Source organism: Miniopterus schreibersii (assembly GCF_964146895.1).
Source record: "Miniopterus schreibersii genome assembly, chromosome: 16".
Lineage (NCBI taxonomy): Eukaryota > Metazoa > Chordata > Mammalia > Chiroptera > Miniopteridae > Miniopterus > Miniopterus schreibersii.
Genome location: NC_138116.1, coordinates 530829 through 549099, shown reverse-complemented (window position 1 = coordinate 549099; position 18271 = coordinate 530829). Strand labels below are relative to the sequence as shown.

Genomic DNA, 18271 nt, shown 5'->3' with positions numbered 1-18271 from the left:
CCAAGCAGCTAGGAGCTCCACTGGTCCATTGAGACAAAGAGCCAAACAGAAAGTAACAATCAGACTTTTATTCGCTTATTGCAACAGCAGAGAGAGGGCCAGGGGGGGCCACTCTACTCCCCCTCCCGGGAAAAGGCACAGGCAGGTGAGTCCACACAGGTGGAGGGGCTGTCCAACTGCAGGCGGAGCCCCACACAAAGGCTCCTGTCTCCTGGACTTGGAGCCAGGGAGAGAAGACCAGTACTGAGGACGAAGTCGGAGTGGAGAGTGACCTTAAGGCCCCCAGTAAGGGGTCTGGCTGAGGAACCTGAGAGGGGCTTTGGCTGCAGGGGCACCCCAACAAGGTGGCTTCCACATGGAGATGCCCAAGAGCATGGCCAGCTGGGGACCCTCAGTCCTTGAGTGCCACTGCCCCAGACACCAAGATGCCCTGCTGGGCACTAAGCCAGGTGTGGGAGAGCAGCTTCCCTCAAGAGGTCTGCAGGTAAAGCCTCTGAGAAGATCCCATGCAAGACCCTGGCCTGGAGCCCACTCCTCAGGGTCTGGTCTGCCTGGGGCCCCTCTCCAGCAGGGTGAGCCCTGGGCACCTGACAACAGCTCCCTCTCAGCCCCAGACCCTAGTGGAGACCTTGCCTGTGGGGGCAAGCCTCTGGGGTGGGGCTGGACTGGAAGGAGGGGCAGCTAGCACACTAGAATCCAGATCCCTAGGCAGGGCAGGCAGCACTGTGCTTGCTCCCCAAAGTGCCTGGTCACCCGGGCCTGCCAGGGGCCGTGGGAAGGCCTGCTGGTCAGACCTTGTCTGCTGGCTGCCCACGTCTCTGTGGATGTGGCTGTGACCATGACTGCCTGAAGGAGTCCACTGAGGCCAAGAGGGGGCAGGCTTTGCCCAAGAGCCGCCTTCTGGGTCAAGGGTCGAGGATCACTTAGAGACGAGGTCACCCTGCTTCTGCACAGGACACCAATCTGTGTCCGGGTAGAGAAGGCAGTGGACGGACTTAAACCTGAGAAAGGGGACGTGGGGATCAGGGCCACAGGAGGGGCGGGCTGGCTCCAAAGCTCCTCCCCATGGCCCACTCACCGTGTGGGGTCCTGCTGCAAGCTGAAGCCTCCGGCTACATTCACCACATTACGTGGGTTCTCAGGACCCCCATAGCTTAAAGTCACCTGGGAGGAGAGGACAGTGACTTACTCTCTAACCACCCCCTCCAGGGTCCCCACCCAACTCAGAATCCAGCCAGGAGGGGCCACTTGGTTCCCCAGGTGCTCTGGGGAAGGGGAAGGGTGATGCGCTGAGTGGCTTGGCCAGCACAGAAGCCACCACAGGAGGGCAGCGGGTGTCCCCTGCTCCAAACTGATCCACTGTCCCGTCACCACCCAGACCACTGCCTGCTGTCCTGGGCCTGTCACCTGGGAAAGCACAGCGGCTGCCCTTTGCAAATGAGCCCCCACCACACCTGGAACCCACCCCGGCCACCCATAAATCCCTGAGCCCTTGCTCAGCTGGAAGACCTTCTGGGCCAGGCCCCCCCCACACCTGCTGGAGTACAGTGTCCGGTGGCAGCCTCCTCAGGTTCTCCAGGTGGGAGTGAAACAGTGAGCTGTGCCGTAGGCGTGCGCCCAGCAGCCCCTCCACGATGTAGCCCACTGTGCAGTCGTCCGGCAGCCGTACCCGCTCGGCCGTGCTCATGAAGCTGCCCAGGCTGGGGGTGGGGTGGGTGGGTGCTGGTCAGAGCCTCCTCAATCCTCAGCACTCCCTCCCCTGGCAGCTGGCACCCCTGTATCCCCCCTAACCTGGCCCAAGGGCTCATCTTGAGGGCGAGGCCTCTGCTCAGGCAGAACCCGGCTCCACCAGTAGCGAACCAGAACTTGACGGTGGTTCCCTGGGGTGGAGGGAGCCGAACATCAGACAGAGAGCCATACACCCCAACATTTTATCTGGGTACACCGAGTGTAACCTGCAAGCTGCTCCTGAGTGGCTCCCGGTCCAAGTAGCAGAAGCTGCCGCCTCGTTGCCTGGGGCCCAAGCCCTCCCATAGGACCTCCTGGCTCGCCAAGCTCCTGAAATGCCCCACCTGGGTGAGTCGGGTGCCCGCCCCTCCTCGGCCCCAGTGCTCACGGTTCCACCTCCCTGGACCCTCTCCGTGGCCTGGATGGGGTGGTCCAGGCTGGGCCGCCCCAGGTAGACGTCCCGGCTGGGAGAGAAGCCGGACAGCAGCCGCAGGAGGCCCTCGGGGTTCACGTAGTTGTCGTCGTCCACATGGCAGAACCACCTGGGGGAAGTGGGGCGGGGCGGTCTCAGCGGGAGCCGGCCCAGGCCTGTGGCCCTGGGCTCCCCAAGGGGCGAGGCCACCACGGCCACCACGCACTTGCGTCCGGATTCGATGAACTTGTCGTACTCCACCGACATCTTGCAGCACAGCGCCTGGCGGGTGTGCACGGCGGAGCAGTTGGTGTTGACCACGTGGCCGCCTGCGGGTCGGGGGGACCGGGGTGAGGGCCGGGGCCAGGCCTGCCCAGGTCCGGGCGGGAAACCGGGCTGTGCGGCCAGCGTGGCCGCCCGGCTGTGCTGGAGGCAGGGAGGCCCGGCCCGGCCGCAGCCCCAGGGTGGCCTCACCCCCCAGCCCAGGCAGGACAACTGGCTGGACTCCCCCGAGGGACCCCCGCCAGGAAGAGGGCCTGAGCTGGGACCTGACCAGCCGGCTTCTTCGTGGGACGCGGGACGTGGGAGGGTGAGGCCCTGGAAGTCGGCCGGGGAGGGAGGAGGCTGGGGGGGCGGCTGGGAGGCCAGCGACCCCGCGCAGGGGGCTCCCCCGGGGCTCTGCGGGGGGAGGGGCGCCCGGGGCGCCCGGGGCTCTGCGGGCGGAGGGAGGGGCGCCCGGGGCTCCCCGGGCTCTGCGGGCGGAGGGAGGGCTGCGCCAAGGGCCCGAGCAGCGACGCGGGGCCGCTCACCCGCCTGGAGCTGCAGGTCCGGGTCGTCGCCGTCGGTGAAGATGAAGGTCTGGGGAGAGAGCACCGTGAGGGCGAGGCCGGGCCGGGCCCGGGCGGGGGGCGGCGGGGCCCGGGGGACGTGCCCAGGCCAGGCCCGGCAGGCACGCGGGGCGCACGGGTTTCCCGAGGCGGGCGCGCGGGGGGCGCGAGGGGGCCGGGCGGGGCCCGGGGCGGCGCCCACCTGCGGGCGGGCCCGGGAGATCCAGGTGCGCAGCAGCAGCCCCAGGCGCGGCCCGTGGTTCTTGCGCGTGGTCTTGACGGCGATGAAGACGTCGCCGGGGCGCAGGCGGGGGGCGGCGGCGGCGCGGGCGGGGGGCGTCGCCCGGGGCCGGGCCGGGGTCGGCGCGCGGGGCAGCGGCAGCGGCAGCAGCAGCAGCGCGGCCAGGGCGGCGGCCAGCGCGAGGCAGGCCCGGCACAGCGCCCCCCGCGCGCGGCTCATGCGGCCGCGGACCGGCCGGCGGCACCCGGGCCAGGCGCGCCCGCGGCCCCTTTAAGAGCCGCCCCGCCCTCCCCGCCCCGCTCGCGCCGCGACCCGGAAGCGGCGGGCGCGCTGCCCCGGAAGTGGTCGGCGCGCCGCGGCGGGGTGGGCGAAGATGCCGCTGCCGGTCCAGGTGTTCAACTTGCAGGTAACGAGCCGCGGCCGGCGGCCCCTCCGCGCCCCCGCCGCCGGGCCGGAGCTGAGGCCGAGGCCGAGCGGCCCGCGCCCGCCCGAGCCCGCAGCGTTCCGCGCGTGGCGCCGGCAGGCCCGCCGCGCTAACGCTCTTTCTCCCCGCAGCAGCCAGCCAGCTCTGTGTCAGGGTCGGGGGGTGCAGACAGTCAGGACAGGACGCGGGGTGGCCCGGCCCCCAGCGCGGCCGCCGCGGCCGGGACAGCGCCGTGCCCCGCGCCTCCCCGCGGTGGGGCGGCCGGCGTCCTGCCGGGCACGGCCGGGGACTGCAGCCTGAGCGCCAGCCTGTCGGCCTGTACGCTGCTCTACGAGGTACCGTCCAGGGCAGGGGCCGGCCCGCGCTCGCCGCTCGGCCGCACGGGCTGCTCGGGACGCTCCGGGTCTCCCCGCGGCTCGGAGGAAGCTGCGCCTGGGCCGCGGCGGGACCCTCGGGGCTGCCCCGCTCCGAAGACGGGCGGCTGGAGTCGTCCTGCGAGGAGCCCTCCTGACGGGCGGTGCTGGGGCCGGGGCGGGGGGGCTGGCAGCGGAGCTCAGGGCGCAGCGAGGGTCTCTGCCCGCCGCGGGCAGGCCCCCGCGCGAGGTGACGAGGCCCCGTGTTGCAGGGCGCGGTGGAGCCCATGCAGATCGACGTGGACCCCCAGGAGGACCCGCAGAACGCACCCGATGTCAACTACGTGGTGGAAAACCCCACCCTGGTAGGAGCCCTCCTGGGGGTGCCAGGGCTGTGGCTGTCCAAGGGCCCACTTGTGATGGGTTGTTAGCTGGGGACCCTGCACCCCACTTCTCCCCGTGTGGGACGGCCGTGTCCCGGGCCACCTGCACATTGAATCTTCCAGCCCTTCCTCCCGGGCATGGCTCTGCTCCGGACGCTCCCGCACCGACCACCCTTCCCAGCCTCAGACACCGGAAGGGTCAGCATTCCGGCCGCTGCTCCTGACTCATGGCGGGGGCCTGGCACCCCAGTTCCCACCATGCACGGTCTCCCCCTCCCCCAGGACCTGGAGCAGTATGCGGCCAGCTACAGCGGCCTGATGCGCATCGAGCGGCTGCAGTTCATTGCTGACCACTGTCCCCCGCTGCGGGTGGAGGCCCTGAAGATGGCCTTGTCCTTCGTGCAGAGGACCTTCAATGTGGACGTGTACGAGGAGATCCACCGGAAGCTCTCGGAAGCCACCAGGTGAGGCCAGGGCCTTGGCCGAGGAGGGGGCCGGTTCCAGTGTGTCCCCACCTATGCTGCTGTGACTCCAGCCCCACCCCTGCTCTGTCACTGCAGCAGCCCCTGCACAGCACAGTGTCCTGCCCATCCTTGTGGAAAAGCCAGGAGGGGCTGTGAACGGCAGAACGGGCTGGGATAATTTAGAATTCAGGCTTTTCCTGCACACCTGTGCTCATGCCATCATTCTGACGCTGAGCAAAGCTTGTGCAGACTGTAACGCTTCTCTGCTCTCAGCTTGGCCACAGCACGTTTCCTGTTGGTCACCCCCGACACTGCCCGTGTCGCTTGCCGACCAGGTTCTCCCACCAGAAGCTGTGGCCCAGCAGGGGTTCCTGGGAGGTGCCCTTCTGCTGGCACATCAGCCCTGATGGCCAGGTCTGCCCTCAGGGACCTGCAGAGTGCCCCGGATGCCATCCCCGAGAGTGGGGTGGAGCCCCCACCCCTGGACACGGCCTGGGTGGAGGCCACTCGGAAGAAGGCCCTGCTGAAGTTGGAGAAGCTGGACACGGACCTGAAGAACTACAAGGGCAACTCCATCAAGGAGAGCATCAGGTGCCACCCAGGGTGGGACGGGGAGGGGATGGTGGGGATGGCCAGGCCCACACTGGGCTGTCCACTCATAGCCTGCCCACAGGCGTGGCCATGACGACCTGGGTGACCACTACCTCGACTGTGGGGACCTCAGCAATGCCCTCAAGTGTTACTCCCGCGCCCGGGACTACTGCACCAGCGCCAAGCACGTCATCAATATGTGTCTCAATGTCATCAAGGTGGGCCCTGAGGTGGGCGGGTAAAGGTGCAGGTGGGGGCAGCTACACCCGAGGCCTGGAGGGGGCACCTCAGCTGAGCCTGTCCCCCACCTGCCCACCAGGTTAGCGTCTACTTGCAGAATTGGTCTCATGTGCTGAGTTACGTCAGCAAGGCTGAGTCCACCCCGGAGATTGCTGAGGTAACTTGCACCCTGCCCGCCTCCTCTGATCACTGCTGGCCCCAGTGGGCCTTGTCCTTTTCTCTGCCTTTACAGTCCACAGGCTGGGGCTGGGGTCCTCCTGGCAATTGGGGAGGGTATGGAGAGCACAAGAGGCTCACATGTGCCGCCTTCCCCCTGCAGCAGCGTGGGGAGCGGGACAACCAGACCCAGGGCATTCTCACCAAGCTCAAGTGTGCTGCAGGTGAGGGCCCTGGGGCCCAGGGCGGGGGAGGCACCACAGCCAACCTCGTGCTGCTTCCACTGTGGGTGGCCTGTGTGCATTGCACTGTTGCGTCCTCACAGCTGGGACAGACCCTTGAACCCCACACCCACAGGTGGCCCCCGCCTGGCTCAGGTCCTGTGTGCAGGCCACTGTGTGACAAGTCAGACGTTGCCTCTGACGGTCACTGTCAGGGCCAGTCCCTCCCCTGCGAGTCCTCTGCGGCAGTAACGGCAGCTGTGCTGGCTGCTTGGGTGCCTAACCCGTGGAGGGCACCAAGTGGGTGCTCTTGGCTGTCACTGGGCTCTGTAACCAGAACATTGGTCCCTGAGGCTGAGGCACCCTGGAGCAGGCTGGGCCTCACCCTCCCCTCCCACCAGGGCTGGCGGAGCTGGCTGCACGAAAATACAAACAGGCAGCCAAGTGCTTCCTGCTGGCCTCCTTCGACCACTGTGACTTCCCAGAGGTGAGGGGGGTGGGCATCAGGGAGGAGCTCTGGCTGGGACCTGGAAGCAGGGAGGGCTCATGGTTGGGCTCTTTCTTGGGGGTTCTCCCAGTGGGGACCTAGGCGGTCTGGGTGGAGGTTGGGGAGGAAGCCAGCTCTGGGCATCCTCCCTGGCTTCTGTCCAGACCAGCAGTGATCCCAGGTCTCTGCTCCTCAGCTGCTGTCCCCCAGCAACGTGGCCGTGTACGGCGGCCTGTGCGCCTTGGCCACCTTTGACCGCCAGGAGCTGCAGCGCAATGTCATCTCCAGCAGGTGTGCGGGGGTGGGGGGCCCTGTGGGACCTTCCTCCAGGGTGGGTGCAGGGTGGGCACAGGGCAGCTCTGAGGAGTGTGGCCCCTGCAGCTCCTTCAAGCTGTTCTTGGAGCTGGAGCCCCAGGTCCGAGACATCATCTTCAAGTTCTACGAGTCCAAGTACGCCTCCTGCCTGAAGATGCTGGATGAGATGAAGGTGAGGCGCTGGTCTGGCCATGGGGCAGGTGAGGGCGGAGGGCCAGGAGCAGCGGCCCCTGACCAGCTCTCCTTGCCAGGACAACCTGCTCTTGGATATGTACCTGGCCCCCCACGTCAGGACTCTGTACACCCAGATTCGCAACCGTGCCCTCATCCAGGTAGGGGAGGCTGGTGGTGGTGTGTAGGCCGGGGCAGGGTGCCACGGCAGCATCTGGAGGCCGTGGCAGCCGATGCCCCTCTGCTCTGCAGTATTTCAGCCCCTATGTGTCGGCCGACATGCGCAGGATGGCCACGGCCTTCAACACCACGGTGGCCGCGCTGGAGGACGAGCTGACGCAGCTCATCCTGGAGGGGCTCATCAATGCCCGCATTGACTCCCACAGCAAGGTGGCCAGCTTGGGCCAGGGCAGGGGTGTGGGAGTGCCTGTACCTGCGCTGACCCCGCCACCTCTGCAGATCCTGTATGCCCGGGACGTGGACCAGCGGAGCACCACCTTCGAGAAGTCCCTGCTCATGGGCAAGGAGTTCCAGCGACGTGCCAAAGCCATGATCCTGCGGGCGGCTGTGCTGCGCAACCAGATCCACGTTAAGGTGGGGGCCTGGCCGCACTGGGCGGGGCAGGGGGCAGACAGGCACACACACAGACCCTGGGCCAATGGCCTTGTCTCCACTGCAGTCCCCTCCCAGAGAAGGGAGCCAGGGGGAGCTGACGCCTGCCAACAGCCAGTCCCGGATGAGCACCAACATGTGAGGCTGCCCGTCTGTACGCCTCCAGGAAGAGCCGCATGCCCCACCCCCACCCCTCAGACTTGGACACCTGGGCCCACCTGCTCCCAGCACTTCCGGAGGTGCCCCCTATGGCCCGCTTGCAAAAGACCTGCCTGTGGGTTCCAGCCCTTGGCCCCCTGCCTGGGCTTCCGTGTGCCCCTTGTCTCTGCCCTCCCCCATCTGTGCCCCAGGGAGGAGGTGGGCTGCCTGGAAGGAGAGGCCTGCAGGGCCTACCTGTGGCACTACCTTCCAGCTTCCCTGCTCCCACATTGTCTGGGATTGCAGACAGTTGTGAATCTTAGTGCATTAAAAGGCAGCCTGAGAACACACCCCTCGAACTGCTCCTCCTTTGGTCAGCTCCCTGGGGTTGGGCTTTGGGGGGGCCTAGCCCTTGTCTCCTGGGCCTCTCACACTGAGGCAGCAGGACCCCCAACCTGTGTGGTGCTGAGCTGTCACCTGCACTGGCCCTGGTCTCTGTGGCTGACATGGGTCAAGGCAAGAGGGTCTCTGCCTATTTCCCTGGTTTCCAGGGCTCATTTCTCCCAGCGTGTGGCTGTGGTCAGGGGTATCACCGGCCTGGGCATCACTGGCCAGCTCTGCATATCTCTGAAGAGATTTATTGTTCACTTTGAACACACACGGGTGCGAGGACAGGGCAGGTCCAGCCTGGAGCCTTCTCGCTGGTGCAGCACTCTGGGCCCAGCATGGCCTAGGGGACCGTGAGCTCATCCTTCCACGTGAAGGAGCAGGAGGTTCCCTGAGTAAAGGTGTCTCCTTAAGGGGACTGGGAGGCTTCAGTGGCAGTCCTGGGCCCGGAGAGGGGGGTGCATCAGCCTCTGTTGGCCCTTCAGGCCAGGGCGCTGCCCACAACCTCAGGGAAGCCACCTGGGTCCCCAGGCCCCGCCTGCTGAGGCTCCTGCAGCCGGGACTGGGTCCCCTTCCAGGCCTGAGACTTCTCCAGTTTGGTTTTAAAAAGCAATCCGTGACCTGGCAGAGAGAGTTAGGGAGGAAATGGGGCTCTGGAGGCCAAGGGTCCCACTGCCCACGGGGTCAGGGACGGGGGTGAGGGTGAAAGGCACCCCTCACCTGGGCAGTCCGCGGTCTCTTTGAAAGCTCGCTTCTTGCAGCAGCCCCGGCATAGGTTGAACACACACCTGTTGCCCTGGACACAGGAAAGCCAGTGAGCCTGTGCCTGAGTGGGCTGGAGCTCAGGGACCCTGAGATGGAGTCAGCAGGATCCACTCTGCCCACCACCCCTAGGGCGGAGCACTGCCCGGGCAACCTTGTAGAAGGGCCAGCTCACCTTTGGGTTTCCACACTGGTCACACTTTGCGTATTTTGCTGGGAAAGAACACAAAGTCCTGGGTGAACAAGGTGAGCCTGCCCCACTGTGGCTGTCCCCACGTGAAGCTTGGCAGGCATCCCTGCTTGCTGTGGCCAGCAAGGCCGCTTGGGGGAGGGCAGGAGATACAGCAGACTTGGGGTCCAGAACCCCCAGGACCTCCAGGGCCCTCATCCCACCCTGAGGGCTCGGACTCTGCAGCCGAAGCTGCACCTCTCACTCCCTCAGGAAGGCAGCCCCAAACCCCAGGCCTCTCCCCTGCCTCAAGGCGGCAGCTGCAGCAGCTTACGCTTCAGTGAGGGGTCAAAGGTCTTGTGGGGGTTCCTCAGCTGCTTCTTCTGCTTGTTCTTGGACAGGACGTCCGCGCTGCCCTCCTCCTCCTCCAGGGCCCGCTTACTGCGCGCACCCCCATTCTCCTTGCTCCCCTCCTTGGGCCTGGAAGGGAAGGGCAGTGGACAGAGCTGGGGGACACCCATGAGAGGCCACCCGCCAGCCGAGGTCCCAGCTGCTCAGCTCTCGGGCCGCAGGGCTGGGCCAGCGCAGAGATCGGGACACTGGGACTTCAGGGCCTGAGCCACTGAGCCCCAAGCAGGGCTGTGGCCGTAGGTGAGACCCAGAGGAAACCCACCCAGGATCAGAGGGAAAAAAAGATTTGAAACCTAAGCATCCACAAATAGGGGAGATGAGCTGGGCACCTGGAGGGATGGGGCCAAGAGGGCTTCACCCTCCCTGACCCTCCCGTGTACCCCGCCCACACCCTTGGGTGCTCACCCTGGTCGGAAGTAGGGCTGGCAGATCCAGTGGAAAAAAGGCAGGCCACCCGGGGGCTCCTCCCCTTCCTTCTGCCGGGACATGTCCTCCTGCAAAAGTCCAGGGGCCCTCGGTCACCAGCCAGGCCCCACTGATGCCCTGGGCGGCTCCCAGCCCAGCACCTGCCTGACACCGCAGCTTCAGCTCCTGGCTCACAGCAGTGATGCCCTCCAGGGTCTTCACTTTGGCGAGCTCCTCTCGAAGCTGCTGGTGCACCTGCAGCCTGAGACAAATGCCTGTCACTGTGGACCCACCACCCAGCTCCAACCGCTGGCCCTGAGCCCAGGGCAGAGGGAGCTGCCTCTCTCTCCCCACCCAGGCTTCCAGAATGACCTCACCGTCACCTGGCCCTTCAAGACCTGACTTGGTGGCAAACAATCTTGGTAAATGTTTTTGGAGACGTCATCTTAAAACCCCCAACGCCCCATGCAGGGTCCAGATCTCACGGCACTTGCCTGGGGGGGGGGGAGCAACTTACGTGTGGTGCCACAGCTTGAAGAGGTGGGCCCGGACGTAGGACAGGGGGCAGGGGTGCTGGCGCACAAGGTCCAGGTACTCCTCCGCCAGCTCCCACACGGCAGGGCTGCGGCCCTCAAACAGGGCAGGGTTGTGCAGGTTGCCCTCTGTGGGGAGGGGAAGGGGGCTCATAGCTGAGGGCGCTCATGTCCCTACAGGGTAACCCCCACCCCCACCCCCATCTCACTAAGGGCAAGGCTGCCACTGGCAGGGGCTGAGTGAGGACAGCAGGAGGCCTGAGGCCATTCAGCTGGACACCCCTCCCTCCGCTGTGGCAGTGGCACAGCCTCACCTGCACTCATGACCCCCTGCACCCCTGTGTCCCGGAGGCAGCGCTCCACGTCCCGCAAGCACTGGATGTTCCCATTGGCAAACACAGGGATAGACACGGCCTTCCTGTTAGGGAGCAGGAGGGGCGCTCAGGAGAGAGGAATGCAGCTGTCCCTACCCCCAGGGCAGTGTACAGACGCCAGGCTCCTCCGCAGGCGCTTCTCTCCCCCGTCGCCTAGAGAGCTGAGGGCCCGTCTCAGGGCCGGGATGCCCCCACCCCACTCACCGCACGGCCCTGATGTGCTCCCAGGACGCGGTGCCTGACAGAGGCCCCTTCTGCTCCTTGGTGCGCCCGTGCACCGTCAGCAGCTAGGACACAGCAATGCCAGCTCAGCCCCCAAACTGACCCCAGGGGATCCTCTCCCTTTGGCTTCTGGGCATCAGCCTCCATGCAGAGAGGAGGAAAGGTTGCCCTGGACCCGGCTCTCTCAGTCCCTGCCCTCCCCTCCCCCAGACCCCGGGCTCCAGAGTGCAGGTGAGTCCCGTTCATGCCTCCTGGAGTTAGCAGCAACCCCACTGCCCAAAGCCAAAGACGTGAGGGAGGGATGGGTACCCACCTGACCCCAGGGCTGGTGGGGGGTGGAGAGAAAGCCTCAAGCCTCCCCTGCCTAGTCCTAGCCTCCCTCATGCAGATCAGAACAGGGCTCACCCCCCCTCATCGGGCCTCGCCTCAAGGTCACCGAGACCCGTCCACTCCCAGAGGGTAAGCTGCTCCAGGGACACACCTGGGAGCAGGGCCCCCCAGCCCCCAGGCCCAGCTCAGTGCATGAAGAGCCCTGCCAGCTCACGGCCCCTCACCTGGCAGCCAGCCTTCTCCAGCATCTGGGCGTACCTCACCGTCTTATCAATCTCTGGGAAGACTCGGATTTTGCACGTTACCGGGACAGAGAGTTTCTCGTGGGCCAGCTGAACTGGGGAAAAGGAGAGTCAGCTTCCAAGAACTGTGGTGCTCACCCTCGGGCAGGCGGTGGGGACCCAGAACTAAGCCCCCAAAGGAGCACAGGCCCTGCACAGACACCCCTACTTGACAGCAACCAAGAGATCTGCCTCCATCCCCCCATGGCATTGGAGGGGTTGGGACTGGGCAAGGACACTGCCCCCTGCACATGACAGGTGAACTGTCCACAGCCACCTTCCACAGCAAGGAGAGCACCATGCCCGGGAAGTCTCTGCCAGCCACTATTCTCTCCTTCACCCAACCACACGTGGCCCCGTCACCCACATGTGGTCGACTCACTCATCCTCTGGAGCAGGTCCCATTCCTCCTGCAGGAAGGCTCCGTAGTGACCTGCAGGGACAAACATGGTCCTCCTCACGCACCCACACAGGCCTGCCTGCCAGGCTGGCCTGAGCTTCCTGCACTGGCTGCGACCCATCCACAGGGCACCTTGGATGGGGGCCACCCTGAGGGGCTGTCTCCAGGGAGACGGCCCCTGAGCAGTTTCTCAGTGTCAGACTCAGAGGCTGTTTGCCCAGCTGCCTAAGCTCAAGGACACAGAATGGCAGGCCCACCCCACACAACTGGTGCAGGCTCTGACCCCCCACAACTCCTCAGGCCCTAGAGGAAGAAAGGCTGAGCCCTACACAAGGCGAATGGCCACTGGGGCTGCAGCAGCCCAAGGGTGTGACAGGGACCTCCTGCCAGCAAAACATGTCTTTTTTAGTTTGTATTTTTAAAAGTTTTTATTGATTTCAGAGAGAGGAAAAGAGAGAAACATCAGTGATGAGAGAGAATCATTGATGGGCTGCCTCCTGCACGCCCCCTACTGGTGATCAAGCCCGCAAGCCAGGCATGTGCCCTGACCAGGAATAAAACCCTGACCTCCTGGTTCATGGGTCTACGCTCAACCACTGAGACACACCAGCCGGGCAGCAAAACACATTTATCCAGGAGCCCAACGACTTCCCAGGCACTCGGGTACGTGAGGGGCCTGTCCCCACCAGGAGCCTTGCCCTGGTCCGAAATGACTACGGCTGCTGGACACCACTGGATCTGAACTCACCCCGCTTGGCTATCATCTGTGGGCAACCCAAGTTCAGGTCGATGGCATCACAGTAGTCCTGAGCCAGGAGTGCCGCCTGGACAAACACCTCTGGGTCATTGGCACAGAACTGGAAGAGACAGACAGTCACCATGAACCTGAGCCAGGCCCTGGTCCCTTGGCCACCCACAAGGGTTCATTCCCATGTGACCCAGTGGGGGTGTGGTCCGAGGAGCTGACTCTCTTAAAAGTTTTCAAAACCACAGAGCTGGGACATCCCCACGGTCCCAGATTTGTAGAATTTCTCTCGACTGTAACAGGCCAGACTTAGCTGAGAGCAGAGCCATTCTTTCTAACCGTTCTGATAAAAAGGCAGCATGAGAAGCGGCATGTGGGGGATGTCATGGGCTAGAGATCTTTCCTGGCAGCCAAGCTGTCCACTTGCCAAGGTCTGAGCCAGCTCCCAGGAAAGGGTCAAACTCTGAGAAAGGTAGCTGCGGGTGCACCTGGCTTCCATGGCCCTCCACCCCCTCCCCTCCCTTCCCCTCCCATCAGGGCTGAGAAAAAGGGGCTCCCAGGTGTCTAGGGGCGAGGCCCACGCACCTGCACAATGAGGGGCCGGTCCTCGGGGCACACCTCACAGTACAGGTTCTCCTTCCGGTAGTTGGCATCGCGGACGAAGACCTGGGCGTGCAGCATGGGGGTGTAGCAGAGCTGGGCCCCATGGCGGCGACTCAGCAGCCTCCAGGCCAGCTCGCTCTGGTCCACCATGGGGGCCACCACGTGGCGGGCCCCCCCCAGGGTGCAGCTCCAGAACTCGAAGCCCTGCAGCTTTGGCATCTCTCCACACTGCGGGGGACACCAGGGGCTCAGCCGCGCGACCAGACCCACGCGGGTGGACGATCGGACTGTCCCCAAGGCCACAGCAGTGCCGCCCCAGGGTCACAAGCGTGGACACTAACGGTATTGGCTGGTGTGGGCCCCGAACTGACCCCCAGAGCCGTCCCCTCCCGCCGAGACCCTGAGCCGGGGCCCTCCGTGTTCTCGGGGTTATCGCCGGCCGGCCTGCATGCTGCCGGAGGGAATGGCGCCGGGGCCGCCCTGAAAGCAGCTGTGGCTACAGGCCGGCCGCGCCCACCCAGGGCGTCCCTGCAGCCAGGCCCTGGGGTCAGAGGGGCCGGGGGCAGCCTCCCCGCAGCGCCCCCCGACCCGGCCCGCGATCGCTTCAGAGGCCGCGCCCGCGCTTCTGGAAACAAACTGCACAGAAGCCACCGAGGAGCCGCCGGGCCCCAGGCCGGGCCCCGCGGGGACGCACCTGGGCCGGCCGAGCCTGGGCGCCCGCCGGCGGGTCCTGGGGCGGCGCCGGGGCTCCGGGCGAGCGCGGGGCGCGGGGCCACCTCGCCGAGGGCGCCGCCGGGCCGCAGCCGAGCCCAGGGCTCCGCGCCGGGCCGCCGGAAGGTGCCTCCGCCAGGGCGGTCCGGGCGGCCCGAGGTGCATTCCGGAAACGCGTCCCCGGGAAACCGGGCTCGGCCGAGGAGGGGTCCGGGGCGTAGGGAGGCCCGAACGGGGTCGGAGGTCGGCCCGGCCCCGCGGGAGTCCCGCCCACTCGTGGGGGCGTGGTCGCGCCCCTCGTGACTCGCGTTCTGTCAGGGGCGTCGTCTCTTGTGCTCGAGGGGACCGTCCGCCGTCGCGGCCCCCGTTCCGCACTCGGACCCGCGTGAGCACCGCCCCCCCACGGCCCGCGGCGCCCACGCTGAGGCCCCGCCCCCGGCGCCGCGCGGGCTGGAGACGCCGCGCCCACGGGCCCGGCTTCCGCGGGGCGCGTCCCGCCGGGTCCCCGGGTCCCTGGGTCTTTATTTGGGGCGCCGTCGGAACCTGTTCCCGAGGATTTGGGGGCTCGCGGGGATCCTCGAGCCGCTGGGGTGCGGCCCGAACCCCCCCCCGGGGAGCCGCGACCCCGCGCTGTTGGGGGCCCCCGGTGCGTGGGGAACCGGCGCGGAGGCCCCTCGGGCGGAGCCAGCGCGGCCCAGCTGGGAGCCCCGTGTCCTCGCGTATCCCCTCGTGTCTCCTCGTGTCCCCCCGTGTCCCCTCGTGTCCCCCCGTGTCTCCTCCTGGTCTCTTCCTGGTCTCCTCGTGTCCGCGCGTGTCCCCTCGTGTCTCCTCCTGGTCCCCTCGTGTCCCCGCGTGTCCCCTCGTGTCCCCGCGTGTCCCCTCCTGGTCCCCTCGTGTCCCCGCGGGTCCCCTCCTGGTCTCCTCGTGTCCCCGCGTGTCCCCTCGTGTCCCCTCCTGGTCCCCTCGTGTCCCCGCGTGTCCCCTCGTGTCCCCGCGTGTCCCCTCCTGGTCTCCTCGTGTCCCCGCGTGTCCCCTCCTGGTCTCCTCGTGTCCCCGCGTGTCCCCTCGTGTCTCCTCCTGGTCCCCTTGTGTCCCCTCCTGGTCTCCTTGTGTCCCCTCGTGTCCCCTCGTGTCTCCTCCTGGTTCCCTCGTGTCCCCTCCTGGTTCCCTCGTGTCCCCTCCTGGTCCCCTCGTGTCCCCTCGTGTCCCCGCGTGTCCCCTCCTGGTCTCCTCGTGTCCCCGCGTGTCCCCTCGTGTCTCCTCCTGGTCCCCTCGTGTCCCCTCGTGGCCGCGTCCCGCCCGACACCGCTCGAGTGTGAACCAGACGCGTGTGGGGCACGAAGCGAGCGCGGGGTGCGACCCCAGTTCCGTGGGCACCGTGGGGACCCCGCAGGGCTCGCGCGCCCCTTGGGGACGGAGTCGGGCCTGTTGGACCGCGGGCCCCGGAGGCTGCGGCGGGTCCTGGCCGCGGGGGAGCCGGGAGTCCGATGGGCGCCCCGAACCTATCGCTGCCCCCCCCCCCCGCTGCGACGGGCCCCAGACCAACCCCAGGCTCGTGGGCTCCCGGCCGCCCCGCGCCCCCGGGAGCCGTTGGAATTCGGGGAGCGCGTCGGGGGGCGATGCCCGGCGGTGGCGCGTCCCGAGGGCGCCGGTCCCGGGGGGCCCCTGCTCGACCCCGCGGGCCAGCTGGAGCCGACGGGCCTGGGTCCAGGTCACCGCCCCTCTCATTCCGGCCCGTCGGCCCGAACCGCCTCGCGAGGCGGCCGCCACCCCGGGGCGCGTGTGACCCCCACGTCTACATGGACCCCGCGGGCCGGGGAGCTCCGGATGAATTCAGGGCCGGGGCTGGAATCAGACCATGTTGGTGGCCCGTGGTTCCTCCGGGGGGGCGTCAAGGAAACAGCTCGACCAGCTGCCCCAGCAGGGCGGCGGGACCCGCTGGCCTCCGACGCGCCCGTTAGGACCAGGGGACGAAGCTGCCTCCGGCCCGAGGGGCCCCGATGGGGCCCTAACCGAGGCCTCGCTGCCTGAGCCCAGGAGCCCGCTGAGGGCTCGGGACTGGTGACCCTTCCCCAGCTGGATGGAACTGGCCCGGGGAGGGAGGGGTTATGGCCGCAGCCACCGGTCACCATGTTCGCTACAGTGACCCCGGGGTGCTGTGGGTTCCCCACTCATGGAGCCGCTGCTACCCCCCAGTCCCCGGTGACAGCCAAGTAACCTTTTTGCTGGAAATCTCTGATCTTGAAAGTCAACATGTGTTAACCGAGTTTGAAGAAAGGAGTGAAAACGCATAATAAGAGAGGAGGGAACCGTGAGAAGGAAATTATCTTTTCTGTCAAAGGGATTAGAATCGGCCAAACTGAGTAGATGTCCATGGGCGTGTCCTCCGTGGTACCGTGGTCTCCCCCATTCTGTACTCAGTACAAGGGTGCCTCACGCCCCAACCCAAGGGTCCACCCCGTGCTCATTTTCTAAATTAGCCAATGGTTTGGATTGTGAGGCCGCACCCTAACCAGTAGGGCATGGCGCAGTGGCACTCGCCCTAGGGGTAAAAGCCGAACGCCCCGCCTGCTGTGCTGGCTCCCCTGATTTGGGCAGCTCCGCACCCTTCTGCAGAAGTAACGTTTTCTCTGCCGAGGTACTTTGGATTCCTTGTGTCTTTATTTGCCACACAGTCGAAACATATTCCCAACAGTTCTTTCCTGCCTTAGTCTCCCCATCGCCTCCTGTGCACAGTCCTGGCCTCCCCACCTCTGCACCCCTAAAAAGCTGAGGCCGACCCTGGACGGCGTGGCTCAGCAGTTGAGCAGCACCCTGGGATCCAGGTCACGGTTCAGTTCCCAGTCAGGGCACATGCCCGGATTGCAGGCTCGATTTCCAGTAGGGGGTGTGCAGGAGGCAGCTGGTCAATGTTTCTCTCCCTCTCCCTTCCTCTCTCTGAAATCAATAAAAACATATATTAAAAAAAAAAAAAGCTAAGGCCAACCCAGCCCTGCACCACGGCCCTGTCCTGGGTCACTGAACGTTCTGCCCAGGGCCCCAGGCTCGAGTGACAGGTGACCGAGGGTCATGTTGGCAGCAGCATTTGCCCACCTTCCCAGAGGCGGCCCCGCAGGTGGACACCTGAGATGCTGGAACTCAGAAATGGTGCCAAGCCCTCCTGGCTGACTCGGGGACCACTGGTCACCCTGCGGCTCCTGGGCACCCCACAGGGCAGGCTGGTCAGCAGGGCCCGTGGAGCTCCGGGCGCCCAGTCCTGGGGGTCGGTTCTCAGTGTCTCTTCTGTAACCAGTGTCACAGGCTTCAAGAATTCGGTGTTTGCATTAGTGAAGTTAACTTCCTCTGTTCCTTTTTACCTTTTCCAATGGGCCCACTAGAAAGTCTGAGTCTGTGTGGGGGCGGGATTTCCAGAGGAGCGGATGGAGGAGCTGACCAACATCGTCCTCCCAAGAGGGCAAAGATAAAATTGGACAAATTGTTATAAGCAGCCATTCCAGGACCAGGAGTTGACCAAAGGCATAGGACAGTTGAGAAATACTTTTTTTTTTAAGTTGAGAAACAAACCACGTGGGAGTCTGCGGAATTTTCTATGGGGCTCCTTTCATTTCCTCCCATGAGCCCAGGTCTGAAGATGGTTAGAATGGCTTGGTGTGGGCCCGGCCAGGTGTGGCTGAGCCTCGACCTAGGATCCAGGCGATCGGGGTTCAATTCCCGGTCAGGGAAATGAATTCCTGTTGTCTGAGCCGCTTAGTCTGTGGTGTTCTGTTACCGCGGCCCGAGCCGACTAAGACAGCCCCCGAATATTTTACACAGGTTGAATTCTTTTGAACTGACGGAGACCAGTTCCCTCCCCAAAATTTTGGAAAAGTTTGTGTATAATGCACAATATATTTTTCTTAAATATTTGGCGGAATCAGGTCTGGAATTTTCGTTTTTGACAAGTTGGTTTTCTTCCGTAGCTGCCGGTTGTTCGGGTCGGCTCCTCCATCTCGCGTGGGATTCGCTCACTGACGTCGTTTGGCACGAAGTTCCTCCTGATAGTCCCATATGTGCATTATCATGGCGATGCCACCGGTCACTCCTGATATTGGTAATTTGTGTCTTTCTCCCCCCAGCTCTATTGACTCAAGGTTTACGAGTTATTGGTCTTCTCAAAGAACTAGTTCTGGTTTCAT

At 65.3% G+C, this 18271-nt stretch overlaps 3 protein-coding genes across 7 annotated transcripts; 1 reads left to right on the top strand and 2 right to left on the bottom strand.

The window, feature by feature from the left end:
• Nucleotides 1-48: 48 nt before the first annotated feature.
• RFNG (RFNG O-fucosylpeptide 3-beta-N-acetylglucosaminyltransferase) lies at nucleotides 49-3427 on the bottom strand (the record flags this gene model as incomplete). Of its 3 annotated transcripts, none has more annotated exons than XM_081162576.1 (8): nucleotides 49-1001; nucleotides 1079-1164; nucleotides 1535-1700; nucleotides 1792-1880; nucleotides 2117-2270; nucleotides 2367-2469; nucleotides 2950-2998; nucleotides 3170-3427. In XM_081162576.1, the coding sequence occupies 8 exons, from the start codon at nucleotides 3425-3427 to the stop codon at nucleotides 920-922; spliced, it is 987 nt and encodes a 328-aa protein (XP_081018702.1). In that variant the 3' UTR covers nucleotides 49-919. The 3 variants fall into 3 exon arrangements, with proteins under 3 accessions (XP_081018702.1, XP_081018703.1, XP_081018701.1); XM_081162577.1 differs by having other exon boundaries at nucleotides 49-963; XM_081162575.1 differs by having other exon boundaries at nucleotides 2950-3427.
• GPS1 (G protein pathway suppressor 1) lies at nucleotides 2510-8113 on the top strand. 3 transcript variants are annotated; one of them, XM_081162548.1, is made up of 14 exons: nucleotides 2510-2729; nucleotides 4258-4350; nucleotides 4651-4832; nucleotides 5259-5423; nucleotides 5506-5641; nucleotides 5743-5820; nucleotides 5983-6043; nucleotides 6442-6527; nucleotides 6724-6818; nucleotides 6909-7014; nucleotides 7094-7174; nucleotides 7266-7403; nucleotides 7473-7607; nucleotides 7693-8113. In XM_081162548.1, the coding sequence occupies exons 2-14, from the start codon at nucleotides 4273-4275 to the stop codon at nucleotides 7765-7767; spliced, it is 1416 nt and encodes a 471-aa protein (XP_081018674.1). In that variant the 5' UTR covers nucleotides 2510-2729; nucleotides 4258-4272; the 3' UTR covers nucleotides 7768-8113. The 3 variants fall into 3 exon arrangements, with proteins under 3 accessions (XP_081018674.1, XP_081018672.1, XP_081018673.1); XM_081162546.1 differs by lacking the exon at nucleotides 2510-2729 and adding an exon at nucleotides 3524-3614; XM_081162547.1 differs by lacking the exon at nucleotides 2510-2729 and adding an exon at nucleotides 3884-3967.
• A 266-nt stretch (nucleotides 8114-8379) lies between these two features.
• DUS1L (dihydrouridine synthase 1 like) lies at nucleotides 8380-14195 on the bottom strand. The gene is made up of 14 exons (XM_081162578.1): nucleotides 14080-14195; nucleotides 13368-13613; nucleotides 12786-12894; nucleotides 12020-12070; nucleotides 11581-11693; nucleotides 11009-11091; nucleotides 10745-10848; nucleotides 10415-10559; nucleotides 10063-10159; nucleotides 9898-9986; nucleotides 9416-9561; nucleotides 9088-9125; nucleotides 8871-8946; nucleotides 8380-8771 (listed from the first exon to the last, which is right to left on the bottom strand). Exons 2-14 carry the CDS (start codon nucleotides 13602-13604, stop codon nucleotides 8632-8634), a joined length of 1428 nt encoding a protein of 475 aa, XP_081018704.1. The 5' UTR covers nucleotides 13605-13613; nucleotides 14080-14195; the 3' UTR covers nucleotides 8380-8631.
• Between the last annotated feature and the right edge of the window lie 4076 nt (nucleotides 14196-18271).